Raw genomic sequence first — 26,435 nt, forward strand, 5'->3', positions numbered from 1 at the left:
AACAATGCAATAACGTTCAAACCTCATGTAGCCAAGTATAGGATCTGATTGAAACCCTAATCCTCGAACATGTTAAACGTATATATTCAGAGGAAAACTTATCCAATAGTCCGATCCGGGAGTATTCACACTCTACCACGCCAGTCGCGACAATTCTCTTAATCCCAATGGTGGGTCTAACCCACTAGATACGGGGCTCAGGTTACACTGTAACCGAGTTAACTCTCGTATCACAATCATACATCTGACTTCAAAATTCGTGTACTTAATTGTATTCACAGCTGTATCAAATTAAAACTGGTGATCACACAGCCCTATTGCCGCTCAATAGGTAGCACGTTCCATCGGATCAATACTGGTTTTAAATCAAGCATATATGCAATTCATATAAAAATTTAATATATAAATCATACAATTCAAACAGAAAGCAATATAAAATAATTGCTTGGATAAATACTTTAAAAGCAAATCGTATAAACTCACAGTGACCGCTTATTCCAAAAACACTCTAGTGTCGGTGCTCAGAAACGTCCAGCTTCCCGAGCTCCTGGTCCAATGGCTCCTTGTCTCGCCGGATCTAAAACTATTTTAAAATAATTGACCCACGTCAGAATCCTATTCTAGGATTGACTCTAAACTCGAGACATGACACTCTAAATTCATTAACCGTCGTGCTTTCCACGTATATCCCGATAAACGGTTTCTAACTTGTTTACAAATCGAACATCATTTCTAAATCAATTCCCTTTTTAACCTCGTAAGGTTAACGTTTTAAATTCATCGATAATCTATTGATTTTAAGTCTCGATACGCGAATATAAATGGAGTATCAAAACGGAATCGCTGAGGTATCAAAGTCCGGGGCACGTTCGTGCATTGGGGTGCACGATCGTGCACATCCTGCTGGTGCACGGTCGTGCACCACACATAGGTGCACGTTTGTGCACCATTGATGGTGCACGTTCGTGCACCTCGTGTGAACGATCTTGCACTTTCGTGCACGATCCCCGGAATCGTTTTCCGGGGCGTTCCGACGTGCTATTAGCGTAAAAACGCTCTAAACTCATCCAAAACGCTGAATCTATAATCAAAACGCTATATCTCAATCCTAAAACCATTAAAATGATAAAAATCGTTTCGTGGCTTAAAACTTTAACTCGATATAACTCCAAAAATATCCATTCAAACGGAAAAACGTCAAGCTTACCATGATTACTCGTTGAAATCCGATCGATTCGAGCTATAGAACGTCGGAAACGGACGAGAAACGGAGATCGAGCGGCGGAACCGTAGGAAATGGCGAGAGAAATGGAATATGTCTGATAAAGGATTTGAAGGTTCTGGACAATCCTTCATCTTGAAGGTTTTGTATATATATTTGGCCAATTGTCACTTTTAGTCCTTGAACTCTTTAACTTAAACCAATTCTCTATTAAACTTTCTATTTTAACTTAACGATTAATTATTTCTTTTTAACTCAATTGCGTACGTATTATTTATATCCAAATAAATAATACGATTCTAAAATTATTATTTTCCGTCAATAATCTTTTAATTTCTATTCTCGAGGTTCAATTGGCTAATTTACACTTTAGCCCTTAAACTTATCAAAATTTACAATTTAGTCCTAAACGCATCCGCGTCCAAATTTTAAAAGGTCTCCAATTGGCTTGCAACTTTTTCCATAAATATTATTAAATATTTCACGGACCTTGGCGAAATAATTATTATCTCGGAATTTATATTTTATTTTATATTCCTTTCCGAAGTTATTTCCTTAATTCCCGCTAATCCGCTCAATAATTATTATTCTATATTTCCAATATAATTAAATTAATTTCTTTTTAATTTAATTCATCGAAATTTACGACACGTGGCACGACTTAATTATTCTAAAATATTTAGGGTATTACACCACCTCCCTCCCTTCCCCTCATCCGTGCTTTTATATATACTAGTTTCGCATTACGTGCTATGCACGTGGCTCGTAACGTAACTAGTCAATGTACATATTAGTAAATTTATTATAATTATATCAATTTTTATTTATAATTAATATTAAATTAGTTAAAAAAATTTATAAAAGTAAATATAATATATTCAGCTATTAATTTTTTTTTTCATACTAAATTTATTCTTCTTTTGGTTTTATAATAATCACAATTAAGTAATTAATTTAATTTTATTAATAATATTTTTAATATAATAAGATAAAAATTTAAATAATAATATATTGACCAAATACAGTATTTTAATTTTGTAGTTAAATCAAACTAAAAGATAGATATTCCTACTAATTTGGAGACAATTTTAGCTATCTATTCTAATTAGGACTTTAATTAAATAGTGATTAATTAAATAACTAATTAGTTAATGACTATAAAACTTTTATTTAGTGATGGATACCGAATCCTATTCTACTTACAATGGAGCCGAGTCGCAGGAGATTTACTCTCAGACGACACCAGATTTCCGCCAAAAGGGTCGAATGAAGATAAACCAGCGGCCGACTCCATAGGATCCGCCTCGACTGGAATACATCATTCAACAAGATAAAGACTGAATCCCTGAGGACTCGGACAAAGCGCTCCGACCCTGGGATTCGGATAAATCACCAAGATCTACGCGTATTCGGAGTATCTTTCCTATATGGATACAAACTCCAACTTAGGAAGATAGCCTCCAACTTAGAAAGACGAGACTATTTAGGAATATCTTTCTAAGGGTATCTCCAAGGGGAGTCACCATTTTTCCCTCACCATTTTTCAATTTGGTGAATTTTCACCAAATTCACTCCAATGGTCATCACCAAATTCTTCACCAAAAAACATACTTTTTTACTTTTTAATATAATAATCATTTTTAATTCTTAACATTTTATACACTTTTTACCAATTACACCCACAAACTTATTTATGCTCATATTCATCCGAATTATAGTATTATTCATATTTTAAAAAATAAATTGCTATTAATTTTTTTAATTATGAATATCTTATAAAATTTAATTTATATTAAAATTATTTAAAATGAACATTACATTAATTTATTTAAATTAACACAATAAAAAAACTAACATAAACATTACATTAATTTATTTAAATTAACACAACATAAAAAACTAAAATTAACAAACACATAAATCAATCCTCATAATGACTATGGTTCATCCACAAATGCTCTATTAAAGCATCACGAAGTTCAAGATGAGCATTTTTATCTTTAATTTGTCGATGTCTCGAGAGAAATTGTTGGAATCGAATATGACCATCCACTGCTATTTCAACCGGTTCATCTAATACCGGTACTTCTATTGCATCTTGAATTGTTGCATTAAGATCCCGTTCGTCCTCGATTATCATGTTATGCATGATAATACATGTTGTCATAATATCATGTAGCACATCTTTTTTCCAAAATCTTGAAGGTCCCGCAATAATTGCGAAACGCGATTGTAAAACTCCGAACGCACGTTCCACGTCTTTCCTGCATGCCTCTTGTTTCATAGCAAATAACTTTTTTTTATTTTCCCGCGGCTCATGAATTGTTTGAACAATATTAGACCATTTTGGATATATGTCATCTGCTAAATAATATCCCATGTTATATTCTTTTCCTTGAATTACATAACGAGCGGGGGGAGCTATACCTTGAGCAAGATTGGAAATCAGATGTGATGACTCTAACACATTAATGTCATTATTGGATCCCGGCATACCAAAATAGGCATGCCATATCCATAGATCATAATCTGCAACAGCTTCAAGAATGATAGTTGGTGATCCACTACGTCCAGCATATTGTCCGGCCCATGCCGTTGGACAATTTTTCCATTTCCAATGCATACAATCTAGACTACCCAGCATTCCTGGAAATCCACGTTGCTCACCAATATAAAGTAGTCTTGCAACATCATTCGCAGTAGGGGATCTTAAATACTGTTCTCCAAAAATCTCTACTATTGCCCTACAAAATTTCTTCATGCTTTCAATTGCAGTTGACTCGCCAATTTTTACATATTCGTCAGTAGCATCTGCAGGTAAACCATATGCTAGCATTCGAAATACAGCTGTAATTTTTTTGTAGAGTTGATAATCCAAGTCTACCGGGTGCATCACGTCGCTGTTGGAAATATGAATCGTGAGATTTGACTGCATTTACAATACGAAAGAACAAACTTCGATTCATGCGAAATCGCCGACGAAACATAATACCGTTAAAACGTGGATTTTCAGAAAAAAAATCATTAAATAAATTTTCATCAGCAGCTGCACGATCTCGATTGATAACTTTATGACCTGGTATGGAACCGCCATGAATAGGTTGATTGTTGTGTTGAGTAGTATAATATTCCGCCAGTGCGTTATTATTATTTATCAACTGCACGATCATTTCTTCTTCATTATAAAACTGGCTCATAACCCGATTATAACTATCATCGCTCGATTCCGATTCTGAAGGTGAAGAATTTTGAAATTCAACATTAGACGGACCTCCAAGATTGAAATTCATTTTTGAAAAATAAAACTGGGTGATTTTTAGAGTAGATATGATAAGTTATGATTTTGATAAGTTATACCATAAGCAATATTATTTATAGGGAAAAAACCATACACTTTTTTTTATCATTGCATTATCTATAGGAAGATAAGGGTAAAATCTATCCAACGATTGTAATTTATACAAAATCCATCCAACGGTATTAAGTTTTTATTTTTTTTACTTTATCCATAAAAAATATAAGGGTGAGATGCATTATATGTAAAAGAAGTACAATTATTTTTTTTATGATTACTTTATTCAATATGAAGATAAGGGTGAAATCTATCCAACGATCAATTTTTTTACGAAATCCATCCGACGGTATTGAACTTTTACAATTATTTTTAATTTTTTTTACTTTATCCATAAAGAAGATAAGGGTAAATCCATTAAATGTAAAAAAAAGTACAATTTTTTTTATGATTACTTTATCCAATATGAAGATAAAGGTGAAATCTATCCAACGATCAATTTTTTTACGAAATCAATCCGACGGTATTGAACTTTTACAATTATTTTTAATTTTTTTTACTTTATCCATAAAAAAGATAAGGGTAAATCCATTAAATGTAAAAAAAAGTACAATTTTTTTTTATGATTACTTTATCCATATGAAGATAAGGGTGAAATCTATCCAACGATCAATTTTTTTACGAAATCCATCCGACGGTATTAAACTTTTACGATTATTTTTAATTTTTTTTACTTTATCCATAAAGAAGGTAAGGGTAAATCCATTAAATGTAAAAAAAAGTACAATTTTTTTTATGATTACTTTATCCATATGAAGATAAGGGTGAAATCTATCCAACGATCAATTTTTTTACGAAATCCATCCGACGGTATTAAACTTTTACGATTATTTTTAATTTTTTTTACTTTATCCATAAAGAAGATAAGGGTAAATCTCATCTAACGATTGATATTATTACGAAATCCATCCAATGGTAATAAATTTTTACAATTATCTTTTTTAACTTTTACTTTAGCCATACTTTGTTCTATTTATTGAAGAAGATTTTATAGTTCTCCAACCCACAAAAAAAAATTCTATCTTCTTTTCAATCAACAATATCACCTTCATATTTTTTAATAGCCTTATTTTCATTACAAAAATGTCTATTCGAACGTCCGGTTACGGTGTGCATGAAGATATACGATTATGTGAAGTCTATATGGAGATTTCTCAAGATTCTATTAGAGGTGTGCAACAAAGTTCAACTTCATTTTGGAATCGAGTTGAGGAAGCGTATAACAAAGATAAAAATGAAAATTGGGAGGAACGCAACGTTAGATCGGTGGGTGCTCGTGTTCGTACTATAGAAAAGACAATCCGAAAATTAAATGGGTGCATGAGATAAATTGAAGCAATGAATCCTAGTGGAGCATCGAATGAAGATATTGTAAGTACTCGAAATGTAATTTTATATTTTAATTTTATAAAAAAAATCTTGAAATTTAATTTAAATATTTATTTATTTTTTTATAAATTATTAACTTGATATTTTTAATAACTTGCAGTTAGCCCAAGCAAAAATATTACTTATGTAAGATCCAAGCTATAGTAAGGGTTTCAAATTCGACCATGTTTGGAATATCATGAAAGATTTTGAAAAATTTAATAATATTAGTAAGAAAAGTACAAACTTTGTATCATCAGAGTCGGACAGTCCTATGTCTGATTATCCTACGGGATCTCCAGGTTTATCAAATTTTTCTATGAATTTAAATGATGATGGCGCAGGTAATTCATCGGCTGAAAGATCTATGGGGGTTAAGAAATCGAAATTGAAAAGAAAAAATGACGAAGAAGTTACAAAAATTCTCAACTCCATCAAAGAAGATAATAAACAACTAAGGGAGATGCTGAAGAAAAGTCAGTCAGACAGAGGTATATACATGGAAAGTAATTCCAAAAATATGGCACTCAGAGAATTTAGAGAAGAAAATAAAATTTTGATGATGGATTTGAATTCAATTGTTGATCCAAATATGCGTGCATATTGGGAAGCCGAACACAGGCGAATATTTCAAAAAGAGCTCAACAATCATCCTCTACTTCAAATACTTTTGGTGACTATTTTACTAATATTGGTGGATCCGATACCAATCTACCAGATTATTGATAGAATATGTGTTCTATTTTATTTATTATGTAATGTCGTAGTATGTTTGTTTTTAGGTTATTATATCGTAAAATTATCTATGTAATGTTTTATATTATTGTCTCGTAAAATTAATTATGTAATATTTTTTTAATTGTCTCGTAAAATTATTAATGTAAGATTTTTATGTTGTTTTATAAAATTATTCATGTAATATTTTTATATCATTGTGTCGTTAAATTATTTAATAAGTAAGTAATTAATTAAATACAACTACAAATTATATGTACTAAAGTGTAAATTAACCACATTATTTTATTCAAAAAGTGAAATGGTGAAGGAAAAATTCCTTCACCATTTTTGATGAAAGAGAGTGTGAGGGAGTCACCAAAATGCATTTTGGTGACTCCCTTGGAGATGGGGAGTCATCAATTCCCATTTTGATGACTCCCCTTGGAGATGGTCTAAATAGGACTCCTGTCTGAATAAGGAAGGACACTCCTAATCAAGGTCAAACCCTACTAAATAGGAATCACTTTCCTACTACAACATTATTAGGTATGCAATCATCTACTATAAAAGAAGCTTGAGGTATGCCTAAACACACAACTGATAACAAATACAATTATTCTCCCTTAAGTCTAAACTGACTTAAGCATTAGAGAGCTAATCAGACAAACCGTCCGATTAGCCATCTACACTGTTTTGCAGGATTAACGCCGTCGAGATGCCGGAATCCATCAATTGGTGCCGTCTGTGGGAAAAGCTTAACAAATTCGAATCGAATGAGCTTTTCTGCGAACCAAATAAAATTTCATTGAAGAATGGTATCTGACGGTTAATCCGGAGAACAAACAAATTAATATAAGAGATCTGCTAAATTGGAAGAATTTGAAATATTGAGCATCATTTAAGCAAAAAGAAAAAGGAAGCAATTATTAAATGGATGGCTAAGGAAGCATGCACGTGGAGTGAAGGCAAAAATCTATTGATGGCCAAAATAGAAGCAGGTCATAAAAGTAGAATAGAGTAGACGTCATTAAAGGATAAACAAGCAGGTTACATCATAATTGGTGGCCAAAATAGGAAGCATGTGATGAAGAATAAACAAACAGATCATGGCCAAATAGAATGGAGAAGGCGTCATTATATAATTCAGCCGTGATTAAAGAATTTTTGAATGGCCACTTAATTTTCTTTAATCACATCAAATTACTGGAATATACAGTGTCTTATTCGAAACGCTTATATCTCAAAATAAGGAAGCAACTTTTTAGCAGAGAATATAAATTAGTCCAGCAAACAACATTGCATCTCAACGGTGAATATTATGGAATTATCAAGATCACGTACGGGATTATCAAATCGAAAATATATATTATCATCAACAGAATACCAATCGCGATAAGTCTTTTCTCCTTAAATCTATTTATTTTCTTATCGGTTATTTATTTTGATTTCAAAATCAAAAAGAAAATAAAGTAGTATCTTAGTTTAAATTTCACTTTTCTATGATTTTATGCATAATTATGCTTTTAAATTAAAATTCGATAAATATGCTATATGATTGGAAAAAGAATAAAAAAGAATAAAATCAGATAAGGTCTGATCAAAAAGGGATTGCTCCTAGTTGACTCGATCAAAAAGAATAAAATATGACAACCAAGAAAAGACTTGGCCCAATAAGGCTTGGTCCAAAAAAAGAAATTAAGGGAAACACCAAGAAAGAAACTAAATTAGAGGAACGACGCCTAGAAACAATGAGAAACAAGAAAAATAAAAGGAAAAAATAGCGAAAACCAGACGAGTAACGCCCAAAAGGCGAAAAGCGAAGTAGCCCAAAAAGCAAAAAGAGGGATGATCCAAAAGAAAAAATGAAGGCGAAACAAACATATAGATGAATATGAAGTTTATAAGGAGCAAAAAATGAAGAAAAAGTTGCAAAAATTGCAAATCAAAGAAAAATCAAGAAATCACCCAAGAAACGAAAATGAAAATTGAAGAGATGGTCCAAGGACCGAAGGATAAGATGTCCCAGAAGCCAAAGAAAGAAATCGCCTAAAAGGCAAAAATCAAATTGAAGAAACGATCCAAAAACCAAAAATTGAAGATCAAGAAATTAGAGAAAACACCACCGGAAAAATAAAGAAGAAGCGCGTAATACCCCTGAAAACAACGAAGTAAAAGAGGAAAACGGAAGGAATGAGGAAAACAAAGACAATACCAAAAGATCATAGAGATACCATTCGAAACGGTGAAAACTAAAATAAAGCCATGAGCGGACCAAATTTAAGAAGAGAGAAACGAAAAGAAAATACTCCAAGACAAGCAAAAAACAGGAAAGAGCAAAAGTAAAAAGAGCCCCACAGAGTCGATCCAAAAAGAAAAATTAGGAAGACAAAGGCGAATCCCCTGAATTTGCACATCGGAGCTAAACCATATAGCGGAAGAAGTTATGGAAGAAAATATAGTCAAGACACTAAAGAACATCAAAACTGAAGAACTCGACCTGGACGACGTAAAACAAAATTGCTCGCCCCTATCAACGCAATAAAAGGAAGAACGAAAACGGCCCAAGAGGCGAAAAATGAAGACATGATCTAAAAACGGGCATAAATACCCTTTGAGGTCGGTGTATTTGTGGGGGAGCTTGAAGGAAGAGATACAAATTCCACGAAGAATACGATCAAGAAAAGAAAAAAAAGACAAACAATTAGCGGAAGCAAATAACTCAGATCTAAAAATTACAAAAACAAGAAAAAAATCCAGAAAAAGGAAATAAAGCGAGAGATGGTGGCAACAGAACTCCTACAAGGAGTAAAAGAATATAGAAAGCATAACAAAAATCGGTGGCAAGAAAGAAAAAATAAATATAAAGGCTGAAAGAAGAGAAGAAACAAGAAATCAAATGAATTTTACCAAGAACAATAATGAAGATGGAGAAAGAAATCAATAAAAAGCACCACTTGAGATAATGGAGAACGAAGCGATATAAAAATGAAGGAAAAGACCTCGGGCAAAACTAATGAATAAACCAAGAAGACTCCGCCAAAGAAGAATAAGTCAAGGCTTAACCAAGAAGAGATTTGCCTTAATAAGGCTCCGTTAAAAAGAATAAACCAAGAAAACAACAAAAAGAAAATAAAACTTGACAAAGATGACTCGTCCAAAGAAGACTCATCCAAACAAAACTCATTCAAAGGAAACCCCCAAGAGGGACAAAGAAGATAGGTTCGTCTGAACCTTGAACCCCAAGAGGGAAAAACAGTTAGATTCGGCCGAATCCTAAAGAGATAGACTCGGCCGAATCCTGAAGAAAATTCCAAGAGGGAAAGAAGAGATAGATCCGGCCGAATCCCGAAGAAAACCCCAAGAGGGGAAGAAGAGATAGATCCGGCCGAATCCCGAAGAAAACCCCAAGAGGGAAAGAAAAGATAGATCCGGCCGAATCCCGAAGAAAACCCCAAGAGGGAAAGAAGAGATAGATCTGGCCGAATCCCGAAGAAAACCCCAAGAGGAAAAGAAGAGATAGGTCCGTCCGAACTCTGAAGAAAACCCCAAAAGGGAAAGAAAGAAGAATGAAGTCAAATGGCCCATCATCAAGTATAGACTTTTGTCATACCCAATGGTGCCAATCGCCCGTCGTCAAGTATAGACTTTTTGTCATGCCCGACGGTGCCAATCGTCCGTCGTCAAGTATAGACTTTTTGTCATACCCGACGGTCAATCGCCCATTGTCAAGTATAGACGTTTGTCATAGCCAATGGTGCGAACTATCTTTAATTCATACAACGCAGCAAAGTAGAAAAGAATCAGAATAAATAAAGGCGAAATGTTCCCATTTTGATGACTCCCCTTGGAGATGGTCTAAATAGGACTCCTGTCTGAATAAGGAAGGACACTCCTAATCAAGGTCAAACCCTACTAAATAGGAATCACTTTCCTACTACAACATTATTAGGTATGCAATCATCTACTATAAAAGAAGCTTGAGGTATGCCTAAACACACAACTGATAACAAATACAATTATTCTCCCTTAAGTCTAAACTGACTTAAGCATCAGAGAGCTAATCAGACAAACCGTCCGATTAGCCATCTACACTGTTTTGCAGGATTAACGCCGTCGAGATGCCGGAATCCATCAATTGGTGCCGTCTGTGGGAAAAGCTTAACAAATTCGAATCGAATGAGCTTTTCTGCGAACCAAATAAAATTTCATTGAAGAATGGTATCTGACGGTTAATCCGGAGAACAAACAAATTAATATAAGAGATCTGCTAAATTGGAAGAATTTGAAATATTGAGCATCATTTAAGCAAAAAGAAAAAGGAAGCAATTATTAAATGGATGGCTAAGGAAGCATGCACGTGGAGTGAAGGCAAAAATCTATTGATGGCCAAAATAGAAGCAGGTCATAAAAGTAGAATAGAGTAGACGTCATTAAAGGATAAACAAGCAGGTTACATCATAATTGGTGGCCAAAATAGGAAGCATGTGATGAAGAATAAACAAACAGATCATGGCCAAATAGAATGGAGAAGGCGTCATTATATAATTCAGCCGTGATTAAAGAATTTTTGAATGGCCACTTAATTTTCTTTAATCACATCAAATTACTGGAATATACAGTGTCTTATTCGAAACGCTTATATCTCAAAATAAGGAAGCAACTTTTTAGCAGAGAATATAAATTAGTCCAGCAAACAACATTGCATCTCAACGGTGAATATTATGGAATTATCAAGATCACGTACGGGATTATCAAATCGAAAATATATATTATCATCAACAGAATACCAATCGCGATAAGTCTTTTCTCCTTAAATCTATTTATTTTCTTATCGGTTATTTATTTTGATTTCAAAATCAAAAAGAAAATAAAGTAGTATCTTAGTTTAAATTTCACTTTTCTATGATTTTATGCATAATTATGCTTTTAAATTAAAATTCGATAAATATGCTATATGATTGGAAAAAGAATAAAAAAGAATAAAATCAGATAAGGTCTGATCAAAAAGGGATTGCTCCTAGTTGACTCGATCAAAAAGAATAAAATATGACAACCAAGAAAAGACTTGGCCCAATAAGGCTTGGTCCAAAAAAAGAAATTAAGGGAAACACCAAGAAAGAAACTAAATTAGAGGAACGACGCCTAGAAACAATGAGAAACAAGAAAAATAAAAGGAAAAAATAGCGAAAACCAGACGAGTAACGCCCAAAAGGCGAAAAGCGAAGTAGCCCAAAAAGCAAAAAGAGGGATGATCCAAAAGAAAAAATGAAGGCGAAACAAACATATAGATGAATATGAAGTTTATAAGGAGCAAAAAATGAAGAAAAAGTTGCAAAAATTGCAAATCAAAGAAAAATCAAGAAATCACCCAAGAAACGAAAATGAAAATTGAAGAGATGGTCCAAGGACCGAAGGATAAGATGTCCCAGAAGCCAAAGAAAGAAATCGCCTAAAAGGCAAAAATCAAATTGAAGAAACGATCCAAAAACCAAAAATTGAAGATCAAGAAATTAGAGAAAACACCACCGGAAAAATAAAGAAGAAGCGCGTAATACCCCTGAAAACAACGAAGTAAAAGAGGAAAACGGAAGGAATGAGGAAAACAAAGACAATACCAAAAGATCATAGAGATACCATTCGAAACGGTGAAAACTAAAATAAAGCCATGAGCGGACCAAATTTAAGAAGAGAGAAACGAAAAGAAAATACTCCAAGACAAGCAAAAAACAGGAAAGAGCAAAAGTAAAAAGAGCCCCACAGAGTCGATCCAAAAAGAAAAATTAGGAAGACAAAGGCGAATCCCCTGAATTTGCACATCGGAGCTAAACCATATAGCGGAAGAAGTTATGGAAGAAAATATAGTCAAGACACTAAAGAACATCAAAACTGAAGAACTCGACCTGGACGACGTAAAACAAAATTGCTCGCCCCTATCAACGCAATAAAAGGAAGAACGAAAACGGCCCAAGAGGCAAAAAATGAAGACATGATCTAAAAACGGGCATAAATACCCTTTGAGGTCGGTGTATTTGTGGGGGAGCTTGAAGGAAGAGATACAAATTCCACGAAGAATACGATCAAGAAAAGAAAAAAAAGACAAACAATTAGCGGAAGCAAATAACTCAGATCTAAAAATTACAAAAACAAGAAAAAAATCCAGAAAAAGGAAATAAAGCGAGAGATGGTGGCAACAGAACTCCTACAAGGAGTAAAAGAATATAGAAAGCATAACAAAAATCGGTGGCAAGAAAGAAAAAATAAATATAAAGGCTGAAAGAAGAGAAGAAACAAGAAATCAAATGAATTTTACCAAGAACAATAATGAAGATGGAGAAAGAAATCAATAAAAAGCACCACTTGAGATAATGGAGAACGAAGCGATATAAAAATGAAGGAAAAGACCTCGGGCAAAACTAATGAATAAACCAAGAAGACTCCGCCAAAGAAGAATAAGTCAAGGCTTAACCAAGAAGAGATTTGCCTTAATAAGGCTCCGTTAAAAAGAATAAACCAAGAAAACAACAAAAAGAAAATAAAACTTGACAAAGATGACTCGTCCAAAGAAGACTCATCCAAACAAAACTCATTCAAAGGAAACCCCCAAGAGGGACAAAGAAGATAGGTTCGTCTGAACCTTGAACCCCAAGAGGGAAAAACAGTTAGATTCGGCCGAATCCTAAAGAGATAGACTCGGCCGAATCCTGAAGAAAATTCCAAGAGGGAAAGAAGAGATAGATCCGGCCGAATCCCGAAGAAAACCCCAAGAGGGGAAGAAGAGATAGATCCGGCCGAATCCCGAAGAAAACCCCAAGAGGGAAAGAAAAGATAGATCCGGCCGAATCCCGAAGAAAACCCCAAGAGGGAAAGAAGAGATAGATCTGGCCGAATCCCGAAGAAAACCCCAAGAGGAAAAGAAGAGATAGGTCCGTCCGAACTCTGAAGAAAACCCCAAAAGGGAAAGAAAGAAGAATGAAGTCAAATGGCCCATCATCAAGTATAGACTTTTGTCATACCCAATGGTGCCAATCGCCCGTCGTCAAGTATAGACTTTTTGTCATGCCCGACGGTGCCAATCGTCCGTCGTCAAGTATAGACTTTTTGTCATACCCGACGGTCAATCGCCCATTGTCAAGTATAGACGTTTGTCATAGCCAATGGTGCGAACTATCTTTAATTCATACAACGCAGCAAAGTAGAAAAGAATCAGAATAAATAAAGGCGAAATGCCAAAAAACCAGAGTATAGATTTACTCTAAAATAAAGGCGAAACGCCCAAAAAACCAGAGTATAGATTTACTCTAAAATAAAGGCGAAACACCCAAAAGTCAGAGTATAGATTTACTCTAAAAATAAAAGCAAAACGCCAAAAACAGAGTTTAGATTAACTCTAAAGGCGAAATATCAAAGATCAAAATCAACTCGAAGCAAAATAAAGTGAAAGACGAATCAACTAAATAAAGCAAAATACATCGAAAGACGAAACACCAAGAAATAGAGGAATACGAAAGAAAGAGCAACGCGGAAAAATAAGAGAAATGCGAAAGAAAGGCAAAACGCTAATCAAAAGGAATGCGAAAGATCTCAAAACAGAAGACCGAGTCTAAAATGATTCGGTAAAAATAAGGCCAAGTGCCAAAATAAGGAGACTCACTCAAATCGAAAGAAATAAGGCTACAGGCCCAAATCAACGAATCACAGGCAACTCGCCCAAATCAGAGGAACAAATCTTAAAAAGGAAGGCAGTCCGTCCGAAAAGAATTAAAATCAAGGAAAATCGACGAAATAAATTGAAGACATGATCTCAAAAACGGGCATAAATACCCTTTGAGATCAGTGTATTTGTGGAGGAGGTCAAAGAACTCATATCTTTCCAAAGAAGAAAACAAAACTCTCAAAATGAAAAAGAATTGCAAAAAGGAAAACAATCACTTCGAAGAAACAATTACTCATTAAAAGAGTAAACATCAACTGACATTCAAAGCTAACACCAAGATAAAGGTTTCACCCCTAAAATGTTAGTTTCGCCAAATATAATGGCATCGCCTAAATAAAAGAAAGATGGAATAAAAGACTTTGATTAATGAAGATAAAGACAAGCACAAAGAACACAGGAATGTTGAAATCTGAAAACCAAGAAAAGAAGAATGAAGATCAAGAAAAAAGAGGAATGAACAAGAAACTTAAAATCACAACCAACGAAGATCAAACATAGCAAATCAAATGGAAAATAAGGAGTAATGCGGAAGTAACGAAGAATCAACCGAGTCCTAAACAAGAAAGGTTCAAAATCCAGAAGAAAAAAGAAAGACTCGACCGAATCCTAAAAAGGTTCGGCCTATAAAGGGTTTCACCCAAAAGAAGAATCAAGGTTTTTCTAAGATGAGGGAACACCTAAAGATAAAGACTCGCTGAAGGGCTTTGCCCGTTGATGAAGATTCATCTAAAGGCTTCACCTAATGACAAGAATTCACCATATAAAACAATAAAAAGAAGACAATGAGTCTCGCCAAAAGAAAAGAGGAAATACTCAAAAATACTATGAAGATTACCTGAGAAATCAAACACAAAAATTAAAGATTGGAGAATAAAGGCAAAGCTACTTTCAAAAACGATCAAGAGTAAAAGATGAAAAATGAAGCAAATACAACAGTTTAAATACAAAAGAAGATAGAACGAATGGACACCTGCCCTAACTTCAAAAAATAACGAATAAATGAACGACACATGGCGAAAAGGGAGAAAATGGGAATCTTGCTCAAGAAGCAAAAAGGAGCGCTGGAATACAAAACGACTTGCCTCAAATGGAGCTGAAATACTCCAAGGCATAAATACCATGACTTCAGCTCACTTGCGAGGGGGCTAATGATGGATACCGAATCCTATTCTACTTACAATGGAGCCGAGTCACAGGAGATTTACTCTCAGAAGACACCAGATTCCCGCCAAAAGAGTCGAATGAAGATAAACCAGCGGCCGACTCCATAGGATCCGCCTCGACTGGAATACATCATTCAACAAGATAAAGACTGAATCCCTGAGGACTCGGACAAAGCGCTCCGACCCTGGGATTCAGATAAATCACCAAGATCTACGCGTATTCGGAGTATCTTTCCTATTTGGATACAAATTCCAACTTAGGAAGACGAGACTATTTAGGAATATCTTCCTAAATAGGACTCCTGTCTGAATAAGGAAGGACACTCTTAATCAAGGTCAAACCCTACTAAATAGGAATCACTTTCCTACTATAACACTACTAGGTATGCAATCATCTACTATAAAAGAAGCTTGAGGTACGCCTAAACACACAACTGATAACAAATACAATTATTCTCCCTTAAGCCTAAACTGACTTAAGCATCGGAGAGCTAATCGGATAAACCGTCCGATTATCCATCTATACTGTTTTGCAGGATTAACGCCGTCGAGATGCCGGAATCCATCATTTAGTAATAAACTGAAAAGGATTATTCAGTAAATTTCCCTGTCCCCCCCATCCGTATTTTTATATATAGTATAGATACATATTATATATATATAGATAGAAAGCATATTACATATAAAGAGTATATTTTTTTAATTTTATTCCAATAGACTCTCTAAATATAACGTTTTATTCAATAAGTATTAATTTATTTAATTATTATATTCATTTTTTTTATTATAATTTTTATTTCTATAATTTTTTATATTAAAATAAAATCAAAACACATATTTTTTTAAATAAAAAGATAATTTATATATTTTGAATTTGAAATTTTATTAAAAAGATAAGAAGTAGAGAGTGAATTTGACTCTCCATATGTGGAGAGCCAAACTCACTCTCTTCTTTAAATTTAAATTATGGAGAGTCCATTAGATTTTAAATTTTGCATGAAACTCTCTAAATTAAAGAGTTTGATATATTTAGAGAGTACATTGGAGATGCTCTTACATGCTAATTTGGAGTGTAAGAAAAGCGAGAGTTTTCATGAGCTAGGGGTATAAAGATTTCCTTCCCTTTTCTTTCTCCTTTCTTTAAATTTTATTTCTCAATCAAGGATAAGTAATTTACCTCCCTTTCCTTACCCTCCCTTCTCTTCCCTTTCCTTGCTCTCAATACAAACAGAAGCTAAGGAAGAGATTTCTTTTCCATTACGTGAGTATGTTCAGGGTGTGTTTATCATTTTTAATTTTAAAAAAATGATAAACAGATCCACCAAATCCATTCCGAGAGGTCGATTTAATTTTGAGTGTATAATTTTTTTATAGTTTTGATTTTATAAAATTATTAATATATTAAAATTAAAAAGAAAATTCGTAAAAACTTTAAAATTGGAGGGTTAATGTTGATAAATTTTATTAAAAAATTATTAGGTATTAATTTAAAATGTTTAAAAACAATTAGGACTAGTTTTAATATTTTTCTATTAAAAACTATTTTGATAAAATAAAATTGCCATCAAAACTGAAAAAGTCTCTTAAGTGAAATTGGGGAGGGAGATTTTTTATCAAATTTGACAAGTTTAGAGTAAAAGTGATCGTATTTTATTAATTTAGACGTTTTGATGCTTTTTGCTAAGTTCAGTCATAAAGTGATCCTTTGTTTTTTTTTTTCAAACCCTGGCCGCGTTGAGTTTAGTTGGAGTTTGTTTCTGGAAAAGAAGAAATTGAAATGGAAAGAGAGATGAAATCAAAGGAGGTTTCCGACGTGACAGTCTTCAAATACTGCTTAGGCGGCTTAACTGACCGGGCCGTTTTGTTGAAGGAGATTGCAACCTCCGCCACCGAACAGCAGCTTTTCAGATTTGCCGATCAAGTTTCTCTCTACTCCGGCTGTTCCCACCACAGGTTCTTCTTTTCCATACTCTTAGCACTCATTTTCACATCTGCCCATCAATTTCCCAATTCTTTTCAGGCGTCAGATCATGATTGCAAAACCTCTGATAGAGCACGGCACCAAGCTATGGAACTCAATTGCACAAAACAATCACTGGGGCACCGCAATTTTTGAGATTCAGCAGCATTTCATGAACCTCGCTTCTTGCTCTACCTCATCTCTCGTACAACAGGTACAATTAGGGTATCGTATTGATTTTGTCTTTAAGATTTTCGTGTGGAGTTGTGTTTTGTATATTTTGTTCCATGTCTTATTTGCTGTTTATAGGATTTTGAGATTCTGAGGAGAATCGCTGGATGCCGCGATTACATTGCTCAAGAAAACTTCGAAAAGATGTGGTGTTGGTTATATCCTATTGCTTGTACACTGTCGAAAAAACGGATAAACTCGATGTGGAATTCTACGTCACCTAAGTGGATAGACGGATTTATTACTAAGGAAGAGGCAGAATTATCGCTTCAAGGTCCGAGAGGACTTCAAGAGCCTGGAACGTTTGTACTTCGGTTTCCTACTTCTAGGAGCTGGCCCCACCCTGATTCAGGTAGCTTAGTCGTCACCTATGTTGGTAAAGATTATACTCTTCACCACAGGTTGCTGTCCATTGATTATATCTACGGGTATGTTTTTTCATTCTTTTTCTTAATGTTTTCGTTATTCTAAAATGATTATATTAGAGGAAGTGATTGTGTGTTCCACATTGTATGCCAATTTTACTGTTGGATAGCTCTTAGCGGAAAAATAAAGGTTCCTGATTGTCTTCTGATAAAAAAAAAGGCTGTGTTTTGCTACAACAATGTTCTGATAAATGCACCAAAAATATTTTCTTTGCTTTATTTTTTAGAAGTTTTTAGAAGCCAAACATAGGATCCGTAAGTCTTTTGACCAAAACAAGACTGTGAACTTGATAAATACACCAAAAATAGCAAGAGATATTCTATAAACCCTAGATCTTGCTTCCATTCTCATATGGTTGAGTGGTAATAATCATAATTTTCATCTTTTTACAATGTGCTAATCAATAACAAATTTCCTGCTGTATGCACAAATCCTTGTAATAATTTCCAAAAGCCAAACCATACTTATTTTCTTACCTTTTATTATTAACTTTTCTCATTTAGTTCCACCTGTCTCTGTTATTAGTTTATTTGATGGCTAGACTTCAACACTAAAATTTACTTTGAAAAACTTTATTATACGATCTGAAGCAGCAGTTTAGATGAGCCTCTTCGGTTTGAGAAGGTAGAAATGAAGGAAGAAGACACCACTACAAAATTTAAATAAAACCACTCAGTAGATTTAAGAAATTTAGAATTTTGCTCTGGTATTTACAATTTGTGGGAATAGTATTTTAGGAGTTGTTTTTGGGAATTGGTTTAGAATTTTCCTCGTTAATATTAGTTTAGGATTACTAAATTTTCTTCTAAATTTTATTATTTTAAGTCCTGTGTTATTTATCTTAATAGAGAAAGAATAAATAAAATTTCAGCAGTATGCTACTTGAATTGTATTGACTCAATTCACCCAAACTATGGGTGTGCTGGCCTACTTGCCTTGAATCCCTTTATGTTTCATTGCCTAAATCCTTCTAAGTGTTGATTCTTCGAAGAAAATTCTATCTCCTTTCTTAAAATTACCTTAAATTTTGATCTGAAATCTCATGGTTTTGTCATGTATTTTAGCGTATCAAACCACTAGCTTCCGGAAATTTGTCTATAGAATTGTTTACTCCAAGCTATCCTGCATCAATAGTGAATTATAAGTTATGTTTTGAAGCTTGGAGTGAGAATTATTTCTTTTTTTTTTAATTATCCCAGGAGTTGGTTAAACAGTTTTTGCTTATTTGAAACCGGTTAAACAATTTGTAAGATATGCAAAAAATAAGTTCTATTGAGAAAGGGGAAGAAGCATAAGAACAAAGGGTTTGTTTGGGTAGACACTCATACTAAAATCACGCATTCAGAAGCTTGCTCTATTATGGTTAGCTTACACCGCATTAACACTTTACCTCAGTGAAGTTTGAATTGACTGCAAATTTGATAGTTAAAAGTATGACAGTCAGTAGCTGAAATGAAAGGGAGTGCTAATATGTTCATAAAGTGGCCATTATGCTAATATTTGATGAAAATAAGGGTAAATAAGGGGTATGATGCCATGAGTAAAATTAGGAGAATCGGAGTTTGGAAGTAGTGTTGTAACCGAACCGAGTCAATCTGTTATTTCTTAATTATAGCTGACACGGAAGTTATTAAACTTCATGCAATAGATAAATATGCAAATAAAAATATATGAAAAATTATTAGACAATTATTTTTAATGTTTAAATTGATTTCAAAATAAAAAAAAAATATTTAAAAATTTGACTTTTTAACTGAACGGAAATTTTTTATCTTCTGGTTTTATGTAATTCAAATTTATAGCTCGGTTTGAAAATTTAACAAATTTGGGTTGGTCGGTTTGGCCGATTCCAAACCGACAGATGCACAACCCTAGTTATAATAATACTTTCATTTTTATACTGAAATTTAACTTTTAAACACTTTTTTCAAATAGTTAAGTTGAGCCCAGTTAAAATTAATTCTCTATTATTCTACCGAGCATGGGTTTGAACTTCTAATATAAACTTGTTGAATGAAATTTGGAGTTTTAAATTTTAGAGTTTAGTTGAGTTTGAGTTGACAATATTTCAGCTTGACTCGACTCATTGGAAGTGAGGAGTAGACTTGCTTTTTATGTTGTAAAGGAGTTCTGAGTTTATCCGTATTAATTAATGATTAAATTCTTTTGTTTCTGACGAACTTGTTGATACATATATGAGCTGAGCTTAATTTTGTGTTGTGTTACTGTACAGCAATGAGGAAACCCAGATGAATGGAATATCCCTACAAGACATGCTGCTAGCAGAGCCTGAGCTCTCGCGGTTAGGAAGGCAGGATTTCTTATCCTTTCATCGACCTACTACGTCTTCTCTCGATTCTTTTATTTTCTGTTTATCGATTGATGGTTATGAAATTTGCAGGATAACAAGAACTCAAACGCTTGGCTCGTAAAACACCCATCATTGCAGTCTGCTTTCTTTTCCTTTTTCATTTCTAAAACACCCATTGATGCAGCCCCTTCCCCTGCTTTACGTCGCTAATTGAGGTGGAGAAAAAAGTTGGCGATTTTAGATTTCATCAAATCGCATGTTTGAAAAATATTTCACAGCAGATGCTTACTTTTTTCTTTTCTTTTCTCGGACAAGAAATTATGCAAAATGTATATAACCATCGAAAGAAAAGGTGTGCATGCTATCCCGTTGAGCGGTTTTTTTTCTTTTTCGGAATGTGTTATTTGCAGAATTCATTTGAAATTGGGGCCGGGTGTGCTATAAATAAAATTTATGAGAAATTAGTGGTTTGGTCACCATGTGGGCGGCATAGGAAAAAAATAGAATACAAAAGTGGAAAATTATAAGCTAGAAAATTCATAAAGACTAACTATAGAGTCTATCAAATTGCGTATGGGTCCATTCCATTTACGTATTTAGGCTATCAAATTGCAAATCTAGGTTTTACTGCGGTTTCATATCAAAACTATTTGGCCTAATGTCTTAAAAAACCCTGACCTTTCATTGTTGCAATTCAGTCAATTTTACCCTATTTTGTATTTTTTTCATTTCAATTATACCCTAAAGCGTAAAATTGACTTTTTTTTATTTGGCAAATTTTTTCTAAAATTGATCCTTTTTGCATTAGATTAACTTTTTATATTAAATTGACCATTTTTGAAGAATTTTTTTGAACTTTTGTTAAATAAATAAATGTCAATTTTATGTTTTAGGGTACAATTGAAATGAAAAAAATACAAAATAAGATAAAATTGACAAATTTTTAATGTCAGGGTAGGATTGAAAAGGGGATGGAAGGTCGGGGTTTTTAAAGGCATTAAGCCAAACTATTTTAATTAAGTAGTTTCATTTTGTTTTCAATAGTTTAGATTGTTTTTAGAACCAACGCCATGCATAAAACTAAGCATGTGTAGTAGCACCTATTGGGTCACTTCTGCATAAATATAGCTAATATACAACGGAATTTTCTTAAAAGAAAATAAAATAATATGTAACTGCATGCTAACGCACCAAATGCACGAACTTGATTCAAATGCTAATTATGTATATCTATCTGTAACTATAAGTGTGAAGGGGGAGATAAATTTACAACATTAACCTTCAATAATTAAAAAATTTATAAAGTCATATACAAATCTATTTCTAATAATAAAATAACTAAACGAAATTCTAATTTAAATATGTATATCTGAGTCATTGTATAACATACAAATACAACTACTCATAGAAAAGATTAAAAATTGCAGGTTGTGCAGTTGTTATTCGGAATAGTGCAGGTTCAGTAATTTTTCATGGTTGCCGGCAGTTTCAAGGGGTGAGTAACGTCGAAGTGGCGGAGCTGTTGACGATGAAGTTCGGTATGGAGATAGCAATGAACATCAAACTACTAAATTTTTGGCTATTATCTCTCAGGATTATTAAAAAACATAAAATTAATAATAGTTCAATTTAAATCAAATAATATGAATATACTGTTTTCCGTAATAAAAAATTAGTTTAAATCAAGATAACTACAGCAACATTAGATAGGAGTAGGTAGTGTACTATAAATCAAAGATCACTATTATTTAGAAGTTATAAAGGCTGGTGAACTATAATAAAACTATCATTAATAACCTAAATAGTCATTTAGACATTTGTGTATACGTAGCTTTAATTAATTAAATATGAAAATTATCCTCTTTTACTATAAATTAGATAAGAAATAAGTCATTATACTCCTAATTAATATAAAAGGTAATAATTTTTTTTTGACAAATTTAGGTTGCAAAATTGCAGTATTAACCTAAAACTATAACTCTATATATGTGGGATGAGTTAGGCAAACTAATAATCTAACTGTAATCTAATCTTTTTATTGATGTTTATACTCTTAATTAAACACTATTTTTATAAATCTGGTGATAAAATTTATTTGGTTATTATAGAAGTTGAAAAACCTTGATCTTCATTAAAAAGTTAATACTTTATTAATTAAATACAAATCGAAAATAAAAATACAATCCTAAATAAATATAAATAATATATATATTACTAAAATAAAAAATATCTAAATATATAATTATAAATAACGGGTCATATAATATCGCTCACGTGCGTAGCACGTGGCGAAAAACTAGTTATAAGTATAAAAGAGAAGCATGTAACAGTGAATTTGCTTCTCCACATAAGTGCAACGAGTCATTGCTGTTTTTGATTATAAAAAGAAAATCTAAAAAACTAACATATGGAGAATTGTCCAAATTGGCTTCAGATATCAAATCACACTAAAGAAAATAGGTAAGTGATTGCTTCTCCACATAAGTGTAACGAGTCATTGCTGTTTTTTGCAATGTTTTTAAAATCGGACCAGAGATCAAATCGGCTTCATTGAGGGTTCATGGTTCGACCGGTTCAACCGGATTTTTTAATTATAACAAATATAAATTATTTAATTAAAAAATTATACTATATAATTATTTATTAGATTAAAATTGATAGCAGGTATAAATAAAAAAATATTATTATATTTTTTTAGGTTTAACTACTTTGTATTGGTTTTTGTCAATTTCTAGATCCAAATACTTGTTTTCTTTTAAACATTAAATTTAAATTTCTCAACAATAATTTTATATTTATTCAAAAAAATATTTTAAAAAATATTAGGTTAATATATGTGTACATGAGCATATTACATTTACTATTTAATAAATTTGTATATTATTTAATATTTAGAATCAATCTTATTAAAGAATTACAATTAATAAAAAATAATTATAAAAATATAAGCAATAACTTATAAATAAATAAGTTTATAATTTTATTACATAAAAAGTAAATTGTAGTGTTTAATTTATCTTGAAATTTAAGTTTATAATTATAGCAGTATTATTTTATAGTTTTTTTTTTATCAAAGGTGGAAATCGACTCTTTAGAGTCTCATGTTAGTTGTTAGTTACCGAGGTGTGGTTCGAACCCACAACCTCTCGATGCACTTAGAAGCCTACACAACACAAGTCCTTTAGAAAGAATCCATCTGTGTCCCACACGTGAATAATACTGACACTGTCAGTTCCAACCTGCTTTTTAACAAAGAATTCTAAAAATCGGATTCGTGCGGTTTTGAATAAAAACCGGATTTTAATGGTTCAACCGGATTCTAACCGGTTTTTTGCACTTTCCGTTTTTGATATTTAACCGGACCGGACAGGTGACCGGTTCCCGGTTAATCCGGTCCGACCGCCCGGTCCGGTCCGGTTTTCAAAACATTGGTTTTTTGTTACCGAAAGAAAATCTAAAAAACTAACAAATGGAGAATTGTCCAAATTGGCTCCAGAGATCAAATCACATTAAAAAAAATAAAACAAAATAGGTAAGGGTTTACCTAAATGATTGTCTGTATTTGTTCAGCAAAAAATAAAACAAAACTAAAATCAAAACAAGATTTGATGACTATTTTATATTTAAATCTTAATTTCAGATTTAAAAAAAAAATCAAAGAAATAAGGACAGCTCAGGCTGTCAGGATAAGATGGTACAATTTTAATTTTGGAAATAGTTACCATCATTTTAACTCATAGACTTTTCAATGTGCTTTCTCATCAGCCCTTTATTTGTTGATTAATTCCCATCGTCTGATTCATCCATCCTTGCTGGCAGGTTTGATACCATCTACACAACAAAAATATTCAACAAATTACAATTTTCAATATAAACACCCCAACATATACTACAACCTGCCACAGTGAAATTCTTCTTCTGGTTAGCTACTCTTCCACATATACTATTGTTAGTTTCTGTATACAGTTTCTCAAAATACTGGCTGATTTAGTTTTTTTCATTTTCAGGCATTGCAAGCACCTGTTCAGCAGTTGTATCTTCAAAGGTAGTTACGCCTTTTACCTTTTTCAGATTTGTGTGCAATCTAATTGTGGTGTTTTTCTTTGTTTTAGATGGCTGAAATTAGGATTACATATGATACTATTTTGAGCCTGATTCTTGGTCATCTAGGCCTCCCTCAGCATTTTTATAAGATAACTCAGCATCCACACACCAAAATTTTCAAAGCTACACTTTATTACAGCTATAATGATTCAACTGTTGGTAAAATAGAAGGAGAAACAGTTGGTTTTAGTTTGAAAGATGATAACTATGCTAGAGAGGTGGCAGCTCAGCATGCTATAGAGTCTTTAAAGTGCCATTACGGGTTCAACATTTTCGACTACAATAGGCCTAAGCTAGATGAAGCCACACAACTGATTGGGACAATGAATAGCACAATAAACAACAAAGATAGTCAGATTATGGACCTAACAGATAAGTGGATGAGAGTCGAAAAGAAAAATAAGGAATTTAAAAGAACTTTGCTAAAGATAAGCACACTTGTGGGGAGTTCAATGATAGGGAGAAAAAGACTCTTGAATATGAAGGAGTGATCTAACAACTAGGGAATATATTTTGATGATTCACATGACCCCAACTAAATATATCGTATGTTAGGCTGGTGTTTTGTGAGTTGTAACAATTAGTATATCTTTTGTTAGTCCAACAGAGTGGAACTTTTTATTAGTCCAGCAACCTGGAACTTTTTATGGTCTACCACTTCTGTTAGACATTATTAGTTACAGGTTACTACTTTTGTGGGTAGGTCACATATATTCTACCTAATTGTACAAACAGTATATCAATGAATCAAAAATTATGTTCAGTACTTTGCATATTAAGCTTCCTGTTTTCATTTGAAATAAGTTACAAACGTTTTAAAATTAAGCATTACCTTCTTTTAAAAGGTATTACATATAATCTAACTAAAATTAAGTATAACCTTATTGTAAATGATGTAGACAATTCAGAAGAGAAAAAACCTATAATAATATAATTACAGCTTGATTTGTACTTATTTTTAAGAAGCTAAAAAACTATATTACAATAGATGAAATGGATAGTAACTTAGGTAAGCTTTGTTTTGTTTTGTTTTTTTACTTTAGAACATCAATAGAATTTACATGTTTTGTGGCACAACAAATCCCATTGTAAATAGAATCTGGTCCTTTATATTTAACACCAACCCAAATGAATTTGGTTCAGTATAGCTTACATCTTTAAAAAGATGTTAAAAAAAAAAATTAAATGTTAAATAAAGATAGGCTTCCTGGCTTGCAACTTCAGTGTAAATATACCGCTTTATTATTTTTATCTTATTGTGTTATTAGATTTATTTCTGTTTACACCGGCCCAGAGATCTGGGAAGGAAGGAAAGCTGAATGGGCTCATAAGGGATTTCAGCCCAACAGGAGCTATGTTTATTTTAGCCTTTTATTATTTAGTTTTTCTTTATTAATTAGGAGATAGAATCTCATTAGAATTAGGTCTCTTTATTAGGGTTTGTTCCCTATAAATAGTCAGTAGTTTTGTATTATTATTTTTATCAACAAATCATTAATCAAAAACCAAAGCTCAGGCTTTTTATCCCAATCTCCGGATTGAATTTTAGTTTAGGAGTAGAATTGACATTAATCTCGCTTGGATCTCAGGATTCCCAGATTAATACTGTTAGTTTCATCGAACGACGGCGACGTCATTTACATTTGAACAACGTTACTTGAATTCGAGTTACGTCACTTGAATTAGGGTTACGTCATTCAAATCCTGTTTACCTCATCTAGAATCATACCGGTTAAAGCATCAGTGCCTAAAGTTACCCATTAACAAATTCAAAGGTTTGAGCAAGGTGAAAATCTAGCGAACATCTTTTGGCGACTCCACTGGGGACAGTTTATGGTCAGCACAAAAACCGGAGTTTCCAGACGAT

At 32.9% G+C, this 26,435-nt stretch overlaps 2 protein-coding genes and 1 pseudogene across 2 annotated transcripts; 2 read left to right on the forward strand and 1 right to left on the reverse strand.

Annotated features, from left to right (window-relative positions):
* Window positions 1-3,069: 3,069 nt before the first annotated feature.
* LOC126669784 (uncharacterized) lies at window positions 3,070-4,558 on the reverse strand (annotated as a pseudogene).
* Window positions 4,559-17,148: 12,590 nt separating this feature from the next.
* Window positions 17,149-20,860, forward strand: LOC126670650 (SH2 domain-containing protein B). The gene is made up of 5 exons (XM_050364427.1): window positions 17,149-17,489; window positions 17,557-17,710; window positions 17,806-18,155; window positions 20,387-20,464; window positions 20,555-20,860. Exons 1-5 carry the CDS (start codon window positions 17,314-17,316, stop codon window positions 20,583-20,585), a joined length of 789 nt encoding a protein of 262 aa, XP_050220384.1. The 5' UTR covers window positions 17,149-17,313; the 3' UTR covers window positions 20,586-20,860.
* Window positions 20,861-24,374: 3,514 nt separating this feature from the next.
* On the forward strand, window positions 24,375-25,334 carry LOC126667131 (uncharacterized). Its single transcript, XM_050360096.2, has 2 exons — window positions 24,375-24,509; window positions 24,577-25,334. The coding sequence occupies exon 2, from the start codon at window positions 24,577-24,579 to the stop codon at window positions 25,057-25,059; it is 483 nt and encodes a 160-aa protein (XP_050216053.1). The 5' UTR covers window positions 24,375-24,509; the 3' UTR covers window positions 25,060-25,334.
* Window positions 25,335-26,435: the final 1,101 nt, after the last annotated feature.

The sequence above is a fragment of the Mercurialis annua genome, linkage group LG2 (assembly GCF_937616625.2).
Source record: "Mercurialis annua linkage group LG2, ddMerAnnu1.2, whole genome shotgun sequence".
NCBI classification, from domain to species: Eukaryota; Viridiplantae; Streptophyta; class Magnoliopsida; order Malpighiales; family Euphorbiaceae; genus Mercurialis; species Mercurialis annua.

Coding starts and splice junctions, on each gene's coding strand:
- LOC126667131 (XM_050360096.2), top strand. CDS start 24,577: ATGGCTGAAATTAGGATTACATATGATACTATTTTGAGCCTGATTCTT.
- LOC126670650 (XM_050364427.1), top strand. CDS start 17,314: ATGGAAAGAGAGATGAAATCAAAGGAGGTTTCCGACGTGACAGTCTTC. Junction 17,490..17,556: donor TCCGGCTGTTCCCACCACAG/GTTCTTCTTTTC, acceptor AATTCTTTTCAG/GCGTCAGATCATGATTGCAA. Junction 18,156..20,386: donor TCCATTGATTATATCTACGG/GTATGTTTTTTC, acceptor GTTACTGTACAG/CAATGAGGAAACCCAGATGA.